The sequence below is a fragment of the Arachis hypogaea genome, chromosome 8 (genome assembly GCF_003086295.3).
Source record: "Arachis hypogaea cultivar Tifrunner chromosome 8, arahy.Tifrunner.gnm2.J5K5, whole genome shotgun sequence".
In the NCBI taxonomy this organism is placed as follows: domain Eukaryota; kingdom Viridiplantae; phylum Streptophyta; class Magnoliopsida; order Fabales; family Fabaceae; genus Arachis; species Arachis hypogaea.
In genome coordinates, this window is record NC_092043.1 from 5,164,814 (window position 1) to 5,181,569 (window position 16,756).

Sequence of the window (16,756 nt, forward strand, 5' to 3'; positions counted from 1 at the left end):
TAAAATATCATAAAATTAAAACGAATAAAAATAGAAATTTAAATTTTGCATTTTAGTTTAAATTTCAAAAAATCTATATTTTTACAAACTTATGAATTTAAAACAGAACGATAAACGATTTTTAAAAATTCATTATTAATCATCCTTTAACTTATTAGTATCTAAATAATCATTATTATTATGATTTTTAATGTTAAAAAAATTATTATAAAGTATAATCTTCTAAAGTGGCATAAAAATTAAATTCTTTTAGAGTTAGAAGTAATACATATATAACATCATTAAAGTATTTTTTTTATACATAATTTTACAAATTAAATAATAATTTAATTAATATAATATTTTAATTATTTCTCAAATGACCTATTATATAAATATAATTGATCTTTTTAAATTGTATAATTATCTGTTACTCTTGACTATGAAAAAATATAAGTTTTAACTTACCTTCTGGGAAGGTCCGTTTGATATCCAAAAACTGTTCAGCAACAGTCAGACAAGTGGGGAATATTGGGGTAAACCAAAAAACTTTTATGTCACTTTGGAGAATTATATTTTATAATAATTTTTTTAACATCAAAAGTCATAATGAGTCAAAAAATTATGTTAAATAAATTTTTATTTATTCCGTTTTAAATTCGTAAATTTGTAAAAATGTAACTTTTTTGGAATTTGAACTAATCACAAAATTTAAATTTTTATTATTATTTGTTTTGATTTTTTTATATTTTATTTGAATCTAAATGAGATATTTAAATCCTAAACTCTAGAGTCCATACAATTAAGTTAAAAATAAGAAATGTCAATAATCTGTATGTATAAATAGTAAATCGAATAAGACTGATTCAATTTACTATGTATATAATGTACCTGTAGTAAATTGAATCAAAAATCAGATTGATTCGATTTATTAAATATATTATGTGGGGTTAATGTTCAAATTCGTCCTTGAAAGATCACGCGATCTTCATTTTCGTCTCCGAATGATTTTTTTAATCAAATTAGTCCCTGAAAGATAAACTGTTAGTCAAATTAGTCATTCCGTCAATTGGATGATGACGTGTCACGTTAAGTGCCATGTGGCATGATGACGTGACACGCCACGTGGCAGGTCAGTAACACGTGGCACGCCACGTGACAGGTCAGTGACACGTGGCATGCCATGTGTCGCTTGACATATAAAAAATTTTTTTATTAGTCAATAGTTCCTGAAAGTCCAGACGTAAGTCATTTTCATCCTTCAAATTTTAAAAATTAGTACAACCAGTCCTTATATAATTTTTTTGTAAAGTGTGGAATTGAAGCAAAATTTGTGAATCTTCTTGAATTTTGATTCTAAGTATCACTACCATTACCTCCTATATATAAGTAATACCGTAATGGAAAAAAAAAGATGTAGTAGAAAAAAAATAGTGGTATAAAGGTTAACATACATAAATTTTTTTATTTTGAGCATATAACTTTGTTTAGGTTAATAAATACATACATTTCAATTTTGAGTATATATATATTCTAGCAAAATGTAGTAATGTAACAAAAAAGGTTTTAAAATAGAAAAGAATAAGAGAGATTTTGAGCAAAATGTAATAATGTAACAAAAAAAGTTTTAAAATAGAAAAGAATAAGAGAGATTTTGAGAAGAATCAAAGGAAAGAGATAATTTTATGAAGAAAAAATAAAAAAATTATATAAGGACTAATTTTTAAAATTTGAGGGATGAAAATGACTTACGTCTAGACTTTCAAGGACTATTTTGACTAATTGAAAATTTTTGTATATGTCAAGCAACACGTGGCATGCCACGTGTCACTGACCTGTCACGTGGCGTGCCACGTGTCACTGACCTGTCACGTGGCGTGCCACGTGTCACTGACCTGTCACGTGGCGTGCCACGTGTTACTGACCTGCCACGTGGCGTGTCATGTCATCATGCCACGTGGCACTTAACGTGACACGTCATCATCCAATTGACGGAAGGACTAATTTGACTAACAGTTTATCTTTCAGGGACTAATTTTATTAAAATAAATTATTCGGGGACGAAAATGAAGATCGCGTGATCTTTCAGAGACGAATTTAACCATTTTCCATATTATGTGTCAGTAATAAATTGAATTAGGTATATATTTAATATAAATCGAATTAAATTGATTTGATTTATAAAAAAATGTAAACTATATAGATGTATAATCTATTTGTATTTATAATATCTGTATATAATTTTCAACTTTATTTATTTTATTCACGTGAATTATCCAAATATTATATATTGATAATAAAAATTGTAATAATTAAGGATATAATACTATAAGAATATTAAATTTCGCTGATTTTACCATTAACTTATATCTAACAAGAAAATATTATTCCCCTATCCATTAGATTGTATCTCATTCGTAGAAAGCTGCAAAGTCTAATGATTCACGACGTTTCCGCTGAGTTCGTTTATAAGGTACGTACGAGTTATGATATTCATAAAAAATATATTTATATATATCTTTAAAATTCTACATATAAATTTGTTTTAACTATTTTTCTCCTTTATTTTCTTAATTTTTTCACAATTAACAGATCATTCTTGTTAAATAATAAAAGAAAGAAGGAAGAGTTCTCTACTATTCTGGTAGTCTTGATATGCATTTAAATTCTAGAAGTTGTCTCTGTTAATGCAGTCCTTGGTAGAACGCTTAACAACTTTGATTGATGCCTCACTGCGTTCGGGGGTGGCCAAACTCGACATGGAGTACAAGGTACAAACTCAAACGCTTTCATCACTAATACTTTGGGCTTAAATAACATATTTTTTCCTTAATACAGTCAAATTTACAAGTTGTTTATTTTAGTCACTAACATTAATTTACTCCAGTAAATACAGACATAGCAACTGCCAAGTTAGTAATTTTTACTTATTTACAATTTTTTAAGTGATATTTTTTTTTTGAAAAAGTACAAGTAATTTTATATTTGAATATTTCATGTAAATATTTTTTTATCTAATAATTATGTTTGAGTATAATAATTAATATAAAAATATTTTTTTATTTATTTATTAAAAATATATTTTTTTAGTAAAAGAGATCTTTTTTAAAAAATATAAATTATAGCTTCTAAAAAAATTATTTTATTTTATTTTTATAATATTTTTACTTCTACTACAAAAATTTTGTCAAATACATTAATAAATAAAAAAATATTTTTTATTAAAAAAGAATTTAATAACTTAATGGTACCGAATAGGCTTTAAAGGTAAGTTTGGGTTGTTTTTTTTTAATTATTTTTTGTATTTTTAAAAAAATCTTTTTGTTAGAAAATACTATTTCACATTTGGATATTTTAAAAAAATCAAATGACAAAAACTTCTTTTACTTTTATTTTTTTAAGCAAAATATTGTTGGTTTTTTAAAAAATAAATAACTTACTTTTTTAATATTTAAAAAATATATATTCAAACATATTTAAAATTTAATAAAATTACTTTTCCTCCAACAAAACTAATCCAAACAAATACTAAAATAAATAACTTCGAAGTTTTACCTAGATGAAAATCAAAATAAAAAATTTAAGAGACAAAAAAATATAAAAATAGAATAAAAACCATATATTTATAGAGACGAAAATCTTATTTAAGCTTATTTTTTTAATTTATTTTGTGTTTGATAAATTTATTTTTGTTCCTTTCTTTATGCAAGGAGAATGGTATTGACATTCTTGAATTTAATATTTTTATTATCTTTTTATATGATATTTTCAATTATCCTCATGGCTCGTTATTTTATTATCTTTAAGTTTTATCATTTTATTAATTTTTATAATTTTATGAAATTTATAATTAAATATTTATATTTTTTTAATTGAGTCCTATAATATTTTTAATTTTGTAATTAAATTTTTTTATGCTAAAAATATTAAAATTAATGAAATATTTCTTCAAAAAATATGTGGTCAAAAATCTATTTAAGTTCTTAATTGTAAATATCTTCAATTTGCAAAAAAAATATTTAGTTAACTCTAATATATTTTTATACTAAAAAAGACCTAATTATAAAATAAAAGTAGTATAAGGATCCAATTAAAAGAAAAAATATAAAGATTTAATTATAAATTTAGTGAAACTATAAACATCAATAAAGTAATTAAATCTTATCTTTAATAATGGAAAAATATCTATAAGAGTTAAGGATAATTTGTGAATAACATATAATTAAGAGAATATTATTATTAAATTAAAATTAACAATATTTATTTTCTTTAAATATGAAATTCACTTTTATATAGTGTTCGAGTTTTAAATATTTTTCACAATTATCAATATATACCTTATTATATTAGAGGATACACTTGACTCTTTTATAGTTACGAACTTAAAAATCACATAAACTGTAAAACATACAGGGTTAAACAATAACATAAAACCAAATTATATGCATATAATTTGTACTGTGTAAAAAATATTAATTTTAGTGAAGAAATTTAAATCACTTGAAATGAAAAACATCTTTACACTATCAAATGTAATTATATAACTTGAGAAAATGATATGTGATAGATCCTAGATATGACAGTGAAAAATAACTTTTTTTTTTCAATAATCAATTAATTAATATTTTGTTTAGTTTAGAATATCTTTTTTTTTCACAATAAGGGTTTGTTTGGACAAAAAATATAATTTGTAACTTTTTAAAAAAGATATTTTTTATTTTTTTAATATTTTTATTTTTACTATTAAAAATTTGTCAAATACACTAAAAAATAAAAAAAAATATTTTTAATTAAAAAATCTTCTTTTTATCAATTTGATAGCACCCAAATAAACACTAACAACCTAAACCATATTTTCTTTTTCCTTTCTCCCATTTACATTTTTGGCTAATTATTATTCGAAAAGAATTAATTTATTGTCCACTATAACACCGAAAATATTTAATAACTAAAAAACATTAGTCAAAACAGTCAAAAATTTATTTTATTTAATATTTATTAATTATTATAATAATTAATAAATATTAAATATTTTTTTTCTCTACCATTATTACCGAATTTGCACATACTACTTTATGCTTTTATACTTTCTGTATATAATGCAGAAGGTGAAACTGACAATATTTCCTATAATCCTATTGATGATATTATTTGGTTATTCCATTTCAGAAAGTTAGTAAGATTGAATTTGAACCACAGAAGAGACATAGTCCTGATCAAAACAAACAAGGGGAATCCAATAATGAAAAACACCATGAATCAAGAAAGAGGAAAGCAATAATAAACTACTTGAAAGTTGAAGGTATGGAGTAGTAACTCATCGCCTGCTCTCTATCCTTAGCGATTTTTCTGTTTAAATATTCTTTTTTTTTTACTAATAATATTACATAATCAACAAAATTTATCCTTTTTTATTAATATTTGATCAACAAAAATATTTTTATACTAAATTTTAAATCATAAACTCCTAAATACTAATAATATAAAAATAAAATATTGAGATAAAAAAATTAACTCCGATCCCTAACATTATTTCTCTTTTTTTACATACCTAATAATAATATTGCCTTTATTATATGTTAACCTAAATGAAGTCCCCCGATCCCATAGTCCATTATAATTTGGATTTTGTTTCTCTAAATTTCACCTGTGGTAAGCGACTAGTCATATTATTAGATCAATATCATTTTAACTATGTATGAAATTTCATTAATATGGTTTAAGAGTAATTTATATCTCATCTTCTCATTTTACCAATTTATGTATCTTAGATAAATAAAATATTTTACAAGTAATTAGGAGTAGTTAGGCAGGGATTAGAGAAATAAATAAAAACTAAATCCTATCAAAAATAAAAATACTATTTACACACTAAAATTAGACACAAATACATGTATAATTTTATTGATTTTAATATATATTTTATATTCTAATATGTATTTTATTCTAATAGTTAATTTTGATAACTAATTTTAAAATCTAGTATAATAGTATTATATAAAAAAAATTCTAAACACTATAATCAATTATGAAGCAAGTTTAAGAGTCAATGATTTAAATTCATTTATCATTTGACAATTCATCAAAATGAATAATCTTATATTCTTTTAAGAAAGTAAAAAAGTTAAAATACTAAGATTCAGTTTAGGTAAACAACTTAGTTAAACTTTTTAAAAAGATAATTTAAATAATAAATATTTATATTAAAAGTAATTTATAAATAAGTTCTTTTGTATTTAGTTTTTAGTTTTAAAAGTGCTTATTTTAAACAAAATATAATAAAAAGTTTTATACCGAGAGAAGTCATTTTTTTAACTTCTCTGTAAGCACTTAAATAGCTTCTTAGAAAGCTACAATTTAATTTTAAAAATTATACCAAATATTAATACTACTATTTTTCATAAGTCAAAACTTCGAAATAGTAATTTTTAAAACTTCACAAACGGACCCTAAATCAAATAACCTGGTTAAATAATTTGCTCTTTCTTTAATCAACGTTTTTTTTAAATATGGAGAAATTATCTAATCCCCCATTTCTTTGGTTTTCCGTCATTATTTTTTAAAAACTCTAGCTGTTGTTTTATTTTATTTTTGTGATAATTTATAGGTAAGACTTCGGAGATTAAACTTGTAAAAATTTAAGATCTAAGGCTACCGAATAACATTGTTGAACGCAATGAACCATCCCTAGTACTCATAAAACTCCCTATATTTCATCCATATGTCTTTATTAATGTAAGAATCATACTTATTTGAATGGATGAAGACCAATAATGATGGCCTAATGAGCATATATAAACGGAGGTTCTTAGTTGGTTTTTGAAAAAAAAATGTTTGAATTTTTGTAACAATTCACCAAATTTCATTATCTCTTCCTTTCTCTTTCACTTTTTCATCTTTCTTGTTGGTTTCTGAAAAAAAAATGTTTGAATTTTTTGTTAATTGCTTTTTGAGTGAAGAAAAATTAATTCCTTAATTGGATCGATCTGAAAATTATAGCAAAAAGAACATTTAAAACAATAAACAATTACTTTTTTTCATAGTTTTCATAAATAAGAGAGTACATTATTGTGTTTTATTTATGAGAGTTCAAATACTGACAAATTTATTCATAAATAAATAAAATAAACTTTATATTTATGAAGGATAAATTTTTATAATAAAGATATTTTAATTTTAGTTTCATTATTGTGTTTCTTATAAATGAATGGATCAATATTCTAAATTTTTATAAATAAAAATAATAGTTTACTCAAAAAAATATCATACTTTCATGGTGGATATTTCCCTTACTCTTATTTGTTTTCTTCATGTTTCAGAGTTTATTGCAAAATTCATGAGCTGGTACAAGAATTCAACTACAGGAAAGTATTAGGCAAGTCCAAATGTGGAATGCGATCGGTCATGTCAAAGACATTTGGTTCTTTGCAAGTGTCTAGGAATTTACATTAAATGGAAAATATTATGGGCCATCAAATAGATATTTTTGTCGCATCTTTTAATTTGTTATCTATTATATATAACAAAAACATGGGAGAATTTTTCTTATAACTATCTTTTTTTAAAGTATTTTTTCATAGTATATAATTTATAAAACAATATTTTACTATTTTTATTAAGATTTGAATTAATTGTTTTTATAATGTAAGATACTTATTTGTTTTCTTTAAATTTTATTCGGTTCAAACAAATAAAAGTTAGTTAAACTTGTACCAAAAATTCAATTCAAAAAAAGTCTTCTTTAGGAATTGTTTCTAAGATATATAGATTGCGTCAAATAATAATGACAGCGAAATAAAAATAAGACAAAATGACACTTTCTTCTAAATATAAATTGTAGTAATGTATGAAATAGTGCTTTTAACATCCCACGATTGGTTAATGCCACTAATAAATTATTTCGGTCCAGTTCACATGTTTAAAGTGCAATTGTGGAATCAGATTTCAATTTTTTAACATAAAAAACTTTGGACAATTTGTATGAATAAAATCATTATATTTGAGATCAAAATTACCCAGTTATCCTAATCACGAACTGTATATATTATTTTCATGTAATTCGCTACACACAATCCGCTGTAAGCTAAAACGAATTAAGTGAGCAGCAACGGTACACATAATTCGTGGAAAGAAAAAATGTATTACTAGAGATCACCTATAACGCTACTAGTTTGTGGTAGGCTACCATGAACTACGTGTAAACACAATTCAAAACACCCTCCAACAAGAAGTAGTCCATGTGATATGTGTAAAGGTAATTCAAACGCCCTCCAGCGAATTATGAAAGAAGAAAGTAGTCCATGTGACGTAGTAGCAAATTATGAAGAGATATTTGTGTATAATTGTATAAATACAAATTATAAAAATTTACGTTGCTGAAAGAAAAACTTTTATAAAAATATCTTATATTTTATATTCTATAAAAGTATTGTGTCTTTTAAATAATTAATAATTTATCATTTATTTTTAAATTTTTAAAATTTTTTAAAACAATTAATTTTAATTAATAAGATATGTGATCATTTTTAACTAAGCACGTTATAAATTATTGGTACTTTATAATTTTATAATGTATTATTGATATTGTTATATTTTTTATGTAACTATCATATTAAAAATAAAATTGTGAAAAAAATTTATAATTATATATATATAAATATGATAATTTTTTTGAAAAACTAACTCTAATAACTATATGTTAATTATTTTTATGAAATGAAAAAAATTTTATCTAAAGTTCGGCCCTCCATACTAAACTTTCTGGATCCATCCCTGTGTATAAATACAATTTGAATATAAGTGTATTGTAGAGTGATCAAACACAATGTTTAAAGATAAAATTTTCTTAATTTTCATACGAGAGAGAAGATTCACTACAAAAATAATCACTTTTAACGGCTATTTATTTTACTTTTAGCGGCAATAAAAATAGCCGCTAATACATTTACCGGTAATTAGACATTAGCCGTCTTATGCGTTGTCGCTAAAAGGTTTTAGCGGCAATTATAACATTTGCCGGTAAAAACCTTATTTAATGGCCACAAAAAGTATACAAGTTTTAGCAGCCATTTTTTTGGCAATTTATATGGCCAGCAAAAGTAATTCTAAGATTGCAATGCTATTCACTTTTAGTGGCCATTACAAAAATCAAATGCTAAACTAGAGAGAAGAAATGTAGGAGAAGAAGAATTACAAAAGAAAAAGTAAATCAAAGCATGAATTAAACCTAGATCTAAGAACTAAACCTAATCCTAATTCTAGAGAGAAGTGAGAGCTTCTCTCTCTAGAAACTAACTCTAAAAACTAACAAAGAAGAAAAAGAAAAACCTATTTGCAATATTCACATATATACAATAACCAATAACACAACACCATTGCAATCCCTGACAACGGTGCCATTTTGATGATTGGATTTTTGACGGTCTAGAATTCACAAATGAATTCTCGTTGCAAGTATAGTTTCTAAACCAACAATAATCCTTTCATACAAAAGATTGTTTGTCACTAAAACAAACCCCTAAAATCTATAAACCGAAGTATTTAATCCTCGGGTCGTTCTCTCTTGGAATTACAATAAAGTGTCTTGTTATTGGTTATGAGTTATTTTTGGGGTTTTGATAAGAGGCATGAAAGATAAATGACAAGGAAGTAAACTAATAGCTAAAAAGATCTTGGCAAGGGTTGGTGTTCAAGGATCTCTATCCATATCACTAACCACGATATGAGAATTGGCAAGGATTAATCTCATTAAATCATCCTCTAACTAGTAGTAAAGGAAAGTTAAATGAGATATATCAATCAAGTCCATAGGTCCTAATTCTCCACTAATTCAATTAGTGAGAACTAGAGTCAATGGCTCCCAATCATCAATCACTTGGACATTAGTAACTCAATAGTTCCTAAGTTACCTTTCCAAGCTAAGAGCATAAAATTCTACTCTAAAATCCAACCAAGCATTTTATCAAACACTTGGAAGGCATCAAAGAAAAGCATAGTAAATCAACAACAAGAACAAAATCTAACAACAAATAATTGCAAAGAATTAACAACAACAAATCAAATGAACAATAGAGGAACATGAAAACACAAATTGCATGAAAGAAAAATGGAAGAATAAAAGTGCATCAACATAAAAGTAGAGAATTACAAGAAACAAATGGAAAACTAGAGAGAAGAGATGTAGGAGAAGAAGAACTACAAAAGAAAAAGTAAATCAAAGCATGAATTAAACCTAGATATAAGAACAAAACCTAATCCTAATTCTAGAGAGAAGTGAAAGCTTCTCTCTCTAGAAACTAACTCTAAACTAATCCTAATGAGTGTGAATAATTGAATTCCCCCTTTACTCTTCAATCCTTGGCTTTAAATAGCATTTTTTGCGCCAAAATTGGTTGGGATTGGGCCCTACAGCTCTCAAAAATCGCTGGGCACGTTTTCTATTTAAAAATCACGTGCGGCCTTCGGCGCGGACGCATACCGTGCGCGTGCGCGTCCATGAGTTAGTTTGCAATCCGTGCAGAGGCGTACAGTGCGCGCGTGCGTCCTTGGCGTTTTCCAAATATTTGGCTTTTCATGATTTTTCCGCTTTGCATGCTTTTCTCTTCACTCCTTTGATCTATTCCTAACCTTTTCAATCTGAGATCACTAACAAACACATCAAGGCATCTAGTGGAATCAAAGGGAGATTAAAATCATCAAGTTAAAGGCCTAAAAAGCATGTTTTCACACTTAAGCACAAATTAAGGGACAATCATGAAACCATGCTATTTCATTGAATAAATGTGAGTAAAAGGTGATAAAATTCCCTAAAATCAATACAAGACAAACCCTAAATATGGGGTTTATCACGCCCAAACGTAGGGACCAATTTTGTTGCAGCTCGGCCATGGGTGGTCGTACATCAGCTTGATGATATTAGTATACTCCTGTGTATATACATTATAATTTGGTGCAAACCTATCAATAAAAAACTTAGGATTGGTAGTTCACTAAAAAGTTATTCGAAATTTTTGATAAACTTCAATTATATTTAGATTTTTTTAGAACTTTCGGCAGAATTTTATCTATAACTAGAATGCGCTAAAAACTACATCCATCAACAATTCACGTATACAACAACATCTATCAACAATCAACAAACAAGAATCAAAAATCAATTAGCAACATCCATCAACAATATAATCAAGAATTATTGATTAATTGAGATTAGTAATTTCATCTATATGGTATTATATGACTTAAGCGGCAACTTCCATCAACAAATAAGAATGATCAAACACAATAAACAGTTCAAAACTATTAAATTAAATCGAACCTATCTTAACAACTTAAAAATCGGTTAAAACTAGAAAATTGAGTGTAACTAAACTAAAATGACTAATTAAAATAGTTTACATATAAAAGAATAAACTAATAGTTTTTTTATTATGTTTCAGATTTTTAATAAATTGAGACTAACAAATTTGAGATTTTGGAATCTTTTGAGATTTTGGAATCTTTTATAAAATGTGTTGTGGTAATTTAAAAATATTTTTTAGGGTTAATAATATAAGGATTTAAGACTTGTATTTAAAATAAAAATAGTATAATTGTAAATGTAATAAGCTAACTAATAATGAAAAATATTTTTAAAATTTAATTCCCATCAAATTTAAATTGATTTTTGGTATAGTTAAATAAAAAGAGATATTTATAAAAATAAATTAATTAGGTCAATTAATTAAAAGTGGTCTATACTTTTTTATAAGTGAAAATGTTATTATATATTTTTTTATTTATTATTTCTGATGTTTAACTACATAGCATTACTCTTAACATAAAATAATGGATGAGAATAAGAACAACAATTAAAAGGTAGTGCCATTTTTACCCCCTCTCACGTTTTAGACAAATTAGATACCATAGAATTTTTCAATGCATAAATGATAATCTGGACAAGTTCCAGGACTTGGACTTTATTTATATATTTATATTTGGAGAATGATATGGCGTTGTTGTCTTCATCCCCGGCCCCCTTTCCTCAATAGAATTACATATTTGATCTTTCTGATCCAATGGAATCAACAAGAAGGGAGATAATCAAATTGATTATATTAAGGTTGTGAACGTCCTTGACAATATAGTTGACCTTAATTGTTTTAAAAATGAAAAAAAAAAAAGAAAAATATAGGTAAACAATAAAAATATTAAACAATGTAAATAATAGATATATCGGATGTTCATTTTATTAGTGTACAGATAGTTATTTTAATACTAAAATTTAGAGAGTTAATTTAGAACTGTAGTGTGTTTTAATTTGATTAATAGTTGTTCATATTGTTCAATAAAATTATTGTTCCCTAACATTTCCAAAAAGAAATTACCTAAAACTTTTGTATTTGTAATGATCGAATGATAAAAAAAGATATACTTGAATTAAATTTATATAATGAAAATCTAGAATACAATTTCTATTTCCATGGAAAACAAGTCTAAACTAATTAATTTGACAAAGGGTGATCGATCACCTAAATTAAACATTGTTCATTTTATATGTACACAAATGAATATATATAGAGGGAGAGAGAGAGAGAGTAGATAGCAGGTGAAAGTTGTATACGGAAGATATAATGATTGATGAGCTAGCGGAATCCTACTCCTACTCTTGTAGTCCTTGACTGATAAAGTTCCAACCTGATTCTGGCTTCAGGCAATAGTGACTCAATGGAAGGATCTTGAATTAGATGTGCTTGCTTGGTGCACCACTCAAGGACGATGAGAACCTCTTCTTGAGCAAGAATATCACTTTTGGGGACATGCAGAGCTATGTAACACAGAAGAGTGACGGAGGGAATCTGCACCATCTGCTCACCGAAGTAAACGAGTTGGATGAGGTGCTTGGCACCGCCAGCCTCGATGATGGCGTTGCAGTGAGTCTCGTGGAGGAAGTTGTCGGTACAGGCAAACTTGTTGAGAGCATTAGCGGCCTCCATGGACACTTGGGCCTCTCTCTCGTCAAGAAGCCTCACCAATGGGGGAATCAATCTAGTCTCCGTTGCACGGAAGGTCCTTGCTAGGTTGCCAATGGATCTTATGCAAGGAATGAGAAGGTTCGATTCACCTTTGTCGATCACTTTAAGCAGCTGCTCCACAACAGCCTTTGCGGAAGGGGAGGTGGGCTTAAAGGCGTCGCGTCTCAGCTCTGCATACTGCTCTGCCACTGCGGTGATCTCCATGAGCGCCATTGCCGAGTAATACTGCACATCCTCGGGCCCTTTCTCCAGCAGAACCGCGAAACACAGAAGAGCTCTGGATTCCGTTATATTCCTGCAGATGGTGAGGTTACCCTTGGAAAGCTGCCAAAGAGCTCTCGCTGCCATGGCCTTCATCTGTGCTTTTGTGGCCGGATCTTCTGCCTCTCTTCCCTTGATGCTCGTTCCTGCAATGGACACATGATGGTGTTGCTGTTGCTGTTGCTTCTTGGCATCGTCGGCCGCGCGCCCCTGCGCCATGAATGTGTTGGTAACCAGATTTTGCATCTGGCTAGAGGCGTGATTTCCCCCCATGGGGTGGGCAGGTTTGTAGCGATGATCATCAAGAGAGGCCTTTCTGTGGTCATCGTCGGGGTCCAAGGAGGACATTTTGTTCTTGTTGGCAATGGCGTACTTGCTGTGCTCCTGAATGGTCTCGAAGGCCAAATGGCTAACAAGCAAGCGTATGGCGTTGTTCTGGGCGAAATGATCCTGGCACTTGGGATGGTTTGCCGCCAGCTCCGAAATAGCCCATGCAACCATCACCTGAACCTTCATGTGCCCGTCTTTCAGGACTTTCACAAACGCTGAGCAAACACCTGCGTTAACAATCTGCTCCACGCTCTCTGGATCTTTCCCAAGCAACCCGATTGCCCTCGCAGCATTCTCTTGACCCTCCAATCGCCCTTCTTTCAACAACTTCAGCAACGGCGCCACCCCACCTTCCTCCACAATCAGTTTTCCGTAGCGGTCGTTGTCACGAGCCAAGGAAACCAAGGAAGCCGCAGCGTCTGCACGTTCTTCCACGGGGCAGCCAGAGAGTAAGATGGCGACCTGCTCCCATATGAGGCAGAGAATGGGCTCGTTGGAGGCGATGGGAGGAAGGCCGAGATACTCGTCGTCGCGCTCCTCCGCGGAAGCCGAGACGCGAAGGAGCCACTGGACGTCACCGATGGAATTCTCGAGCTGCAAGAAGGTTTTGCGGAAGGCGGTGGCCGGGATGATGGTAAAGAGCCTCTTGATGAAGGTGTTGGCGCGGCACTTGATCACGAGGGTGAGGGCTTTGTCGAGGACCTGCTCGGTGTCTTCGATGATGCGGCGTGTGGGGCGCTCGTAGAGATCGTTGCTGTTTCTTGCGGCCTGGCGGAGGAGTGCGGAGAGCTTCTCTGTCTTGCCCTTGAGTGTCTGACAATCGTCCTTGAAATTGGGGACATCCTCCGCCAACTTTGATATCTGGTCCGCCATCTGTATCGGGCTCGCAAGGATGTCCTTGACGATGCTCGACATATCCTTTCAGCAGCGGACCACCGATCCCTTCCCTTTTTCTTTCTCTTTCTCTTTTCCTCTGATGATGATATTCTTGTCTTGTTTCTGTGTAGATGCACCAAGATATCATTGAAGAACAACGGTTTTACAGTTTGGATCGGATCGGGCGTTTAAAGCAGAGCAATCATGTTTGTTCATCATCGTTCGTGCTGCGTGCATGGATGGCGCCGGCAGTGCTCGCTCACTGATCGATGCATGCATGCAAATTATGCAATGGTCAAACGCTTTTTGCTCCAAATTTTGTGACAATCACTCACCTGCCATGGTAATAATAATAATAATAATAATAATAATAATAATAATATAATAATAATAATAATAATTATTATTATTATTATTATTATTATTATTATTATAAGAGAAAATATGAGAGCCAATGTAATTAGTATACAATGTGTACAATAGACTTTAAAATTGACTAAATAAAATAAAAACACAATACACTCTTAAATACCTCCAAAACCCTAATTTTAATCATGCATCCTATTCATCTAACCCCCTTTTTGATTTAGCAGTAATTCCCTCCCCCAATTATACCGAGCAGCCACTGACGAGAGACCCATTGCCGGCGCTGGAGAACCAACCTCCATGAAGTTCGCTGCAACCTGAGCAGTCGGCGCTACTCAACCGCTCTTTCCACACGATTGGAGTCTTTCCTTCACGCTTGTTGTTCGCTGTTGCCGTCTTCCTGCACGCCTCCCTCGTGCTACCGTCGAGCGTCGGTCGTCGACTAGGAGCTCTCAATCACCGTCGCCTGGCCGCCGGACATCCGCACGCCGCGTGGCCCTGTGTCACACCATACTTATGGCTGAACGCTGCGTCTTCTTTGCGCCGCTTCTGGTCTGCCGTCAACGAATCCAACGTCACAGTTTCCTCTGCCTAATTGTGACGTTTCTCTTCGTCCCCTTTTAGACTACAAAAGGTCAGTATAAAGTTGTTGTTCTACTCTATAGAGTATGTTTGTTTGACATCTAGGGTTCATATATTCTTTGATTTTGGGTCTGGCTATTTAATGTGATTTATGTTAGATTTGAATTGCTGTAAATGCTATGAACTACTAGATAGACTAAATATGAAAGTTCAATTCCTAATTTTGTGATTGTTATTAGTTTTTTAAAACCCAAAAATAGTTATAACTCAGCATAATGTAGTTTCATTTGAAATTGAGTGTGAATCTAGGGTTCAAGTACTATATGCACTAGTTATTTTCATTGAAAAAGTGGATGTTTATCTGTTTTATGCCATTACTTTGTTAATTGATTTCTTGGATTTTATATGCACATGCTCCGCATGTTTCTATTATTATGTGGTTTTATTAGGATGAGAACATGATTTTTGTTTTCAAATGACCAAAATCCTAGGATGAGAACATGATTTTTATTTTCAAATTATTGTAGATTTATTATCGAATGTTCTGCAATGCTTGCTTTATTAAAATTTTTTTTTGTCTTCTCTCTTCACTATTTTATTTATCAGATTTTAAGTTTGATTACTATTTGAAGGTGGTAAATGAGATTTATCTATCTTCATTCTTCACTAGAATTAAGTTTTATTTCTTTTTTTTTTTAATTAAAAAAAGTACTTAGTTTCAGTTTTGTTTGCTTATTGCTCCAAGTGTCTTGGTACTTGACTTCTTATATGATTGTTTACACTACAATATTTTTTTTTTTATAGAGTTGAGAAAATGAAGCATGGATTCAGCATGAAAGCATCTAGTCTAGCTGCATAATCAAATGTAGAAACAAATACTATTGTAGGTTTGGGAAGATGAATTTTGTGCCTTCCTTATAAATACTTAACAATGTTATTTGGTATCAAAATATTCAACTAGCCTGATGTAACGCCCTAATTACCCTAAGCCTTACCTCATGCTGTAAAGCAAAGGTTAATAAAAGGTTATGATAATTTTATGACTTATACAATATTATTTATATATATATAAGTAGAAAGGATTGTATGATACTAGAAGCCCAAAGAAGAATTAAGCTCGAAGACAGAGTTACAAAAGCACAAATGTTCACACGTAGCTACAAACTTAAAGCACAAGATATAGATACAAGATAAGAAAGAATAAATAGGTATATGAATATAATAGTCATAAGGAGCTAGCCTCAGCTCGCAGAGTTTAGGCCGACTAGTGATAAACAGACATTGATGTGAAGATAAATGTCGATATAGAATTTATTAAGAGAATTACATTGTAAGCATAGTCTAAACCAACA

The 16,756-nt window shown here is 29.6% G+C and overlaps 2 protein-coding genes across 2 annotated transcripts in view; one reads left to right on the forward strand and one right to left on the reverse strand.

The window, feature by feature from the left end:
• Nucleotides 1–7,514, forward strand: part of LOC112705776 (replication factor C subunit 3-like) — a 56,013-nt gene extending 48,499 nt beyond the window's left edge. The window contains exons 8-11 of the mRNA XM_072200078.1: nt 2,383–2,452; nt 2,673–2,750; nt 5,149–5,281; nt 7,299–7,514. Of these exons, the coding sequence (XP_072056179.1) occupies nt 2,383–2,452; nt 2,673–2,750; nt 5,149–5,281; nt 7,299–7,354 (337 nt within the window). The 3' untranslated portion in view covers nt 7,355–7,514. The remainder of the gene's footprint in view (nt 1–2,382; nt 2,453–2,672; nt 2,751–5,148; nt 5,282–7,298) is intronic.
• A 4,948-nt stretch (nt 7,515–12,462) lies between these two features.
• On the reverse strand, nt 12,463–14,688 carry LOC112708310 (uncharacterized). Its single transcript, XM_025760492.3, has one exon. The coding sequence runs from the start codon at nt 14,493–14,495 to the stop codon at nt 12,600–12,602; it is 1,896 nt and encodes a 631-aa protein (XP_025616277.1). The 5' UTR covers nt 14,496–14,688; the 3' UTR covers nt 12,463–12,599.
• Between the last annotated feature and the right edge of the window lie 2,068 nt (nt 14,689–16,756).